Here is a 462-nt window from a genome sequence, read left to right as displayed (position 1 = left end):
ACCGCGAGCACTACCAGGCGGTCGGGGCCGTTGGACGTTTGTTTTCGCAGGGTTCCCCTCCCCCCCCTCGCCTAGGCGACGGGGGTGCGCGTTGGGAAGGGGGAGTCGAGAGACTCCTCCCCTCCCCTACACCCCCGCCCCTCCCCCTTACACACTTGCACGCACTGTCTCGCCGGCTCCCACACGCTCCGCGCCTCCGTGTTGGCCGGCGTCGTCCAGGGTCCGCGGAGCTACCATGTCCACTGCCGCCTCCTCCTCCTCCAGTTCGTCTCAGACCCCTCATCCCCCGCCGCAGAGGATGCGGCGCAGCGCCGCGAGCTCCCCGCCCGCCGCCGCCTCAGGGAGCGGGAACAGTGCGGGCGGCGTGGGCTGCGCCCCAGCTGCGGGCGCTGGCCGGCTGCTGCAGCCCATTCGCGCCACGGTGCCCTACCAGCTCCTACGGAGCAGCCAGCACAGTCCCAC

General features: G+C 72.3%; 1 protein-coding gene across 1 annotated transcript in view; it reads left to right on the top strand.

Annotated features, from left to right (window-relative positions):
• The first annotated feature begins 235 nt into the window (after window positions 1-235).
• GLCCI1 (glucocorticoid induced transcript 1) overlaps window positions 236-462 on the top strand; it is a 142,547-nt gene continuing 142,320 nt past the window's right edge. Inside the window, exon 1 of the mRNA XM_006834389.1 lies at window positions 236-457. Coding sequence (XP_006834452.1) covers window positions 236-457 — 222 coding nt within the window. The remainder of the gene's footprint in view (window positions 458-462) is intronic.

Source organism: Chrysochloris asiatica, unplaced genomic scaffold (assembly GCF_000296735.1).
Source record: "Chrysochloris asiatica unplaced genomic scaffold, ChrAsi1.0 scaffold00010, whole genome shotgun sequence".
Classification (NCBI taxonomy): Eukaryota; Metazoa; Chordata; class Mammalia; order Afrosoricida; family Chrysochloridae; genus Chrysochloris; species Chrysochloris asiatica.
The sequence above is the reverse complement of the archived record's forward strand: the minus strand, read 5'-3'. Positions and strand labels throughout refer to the sequence as shown.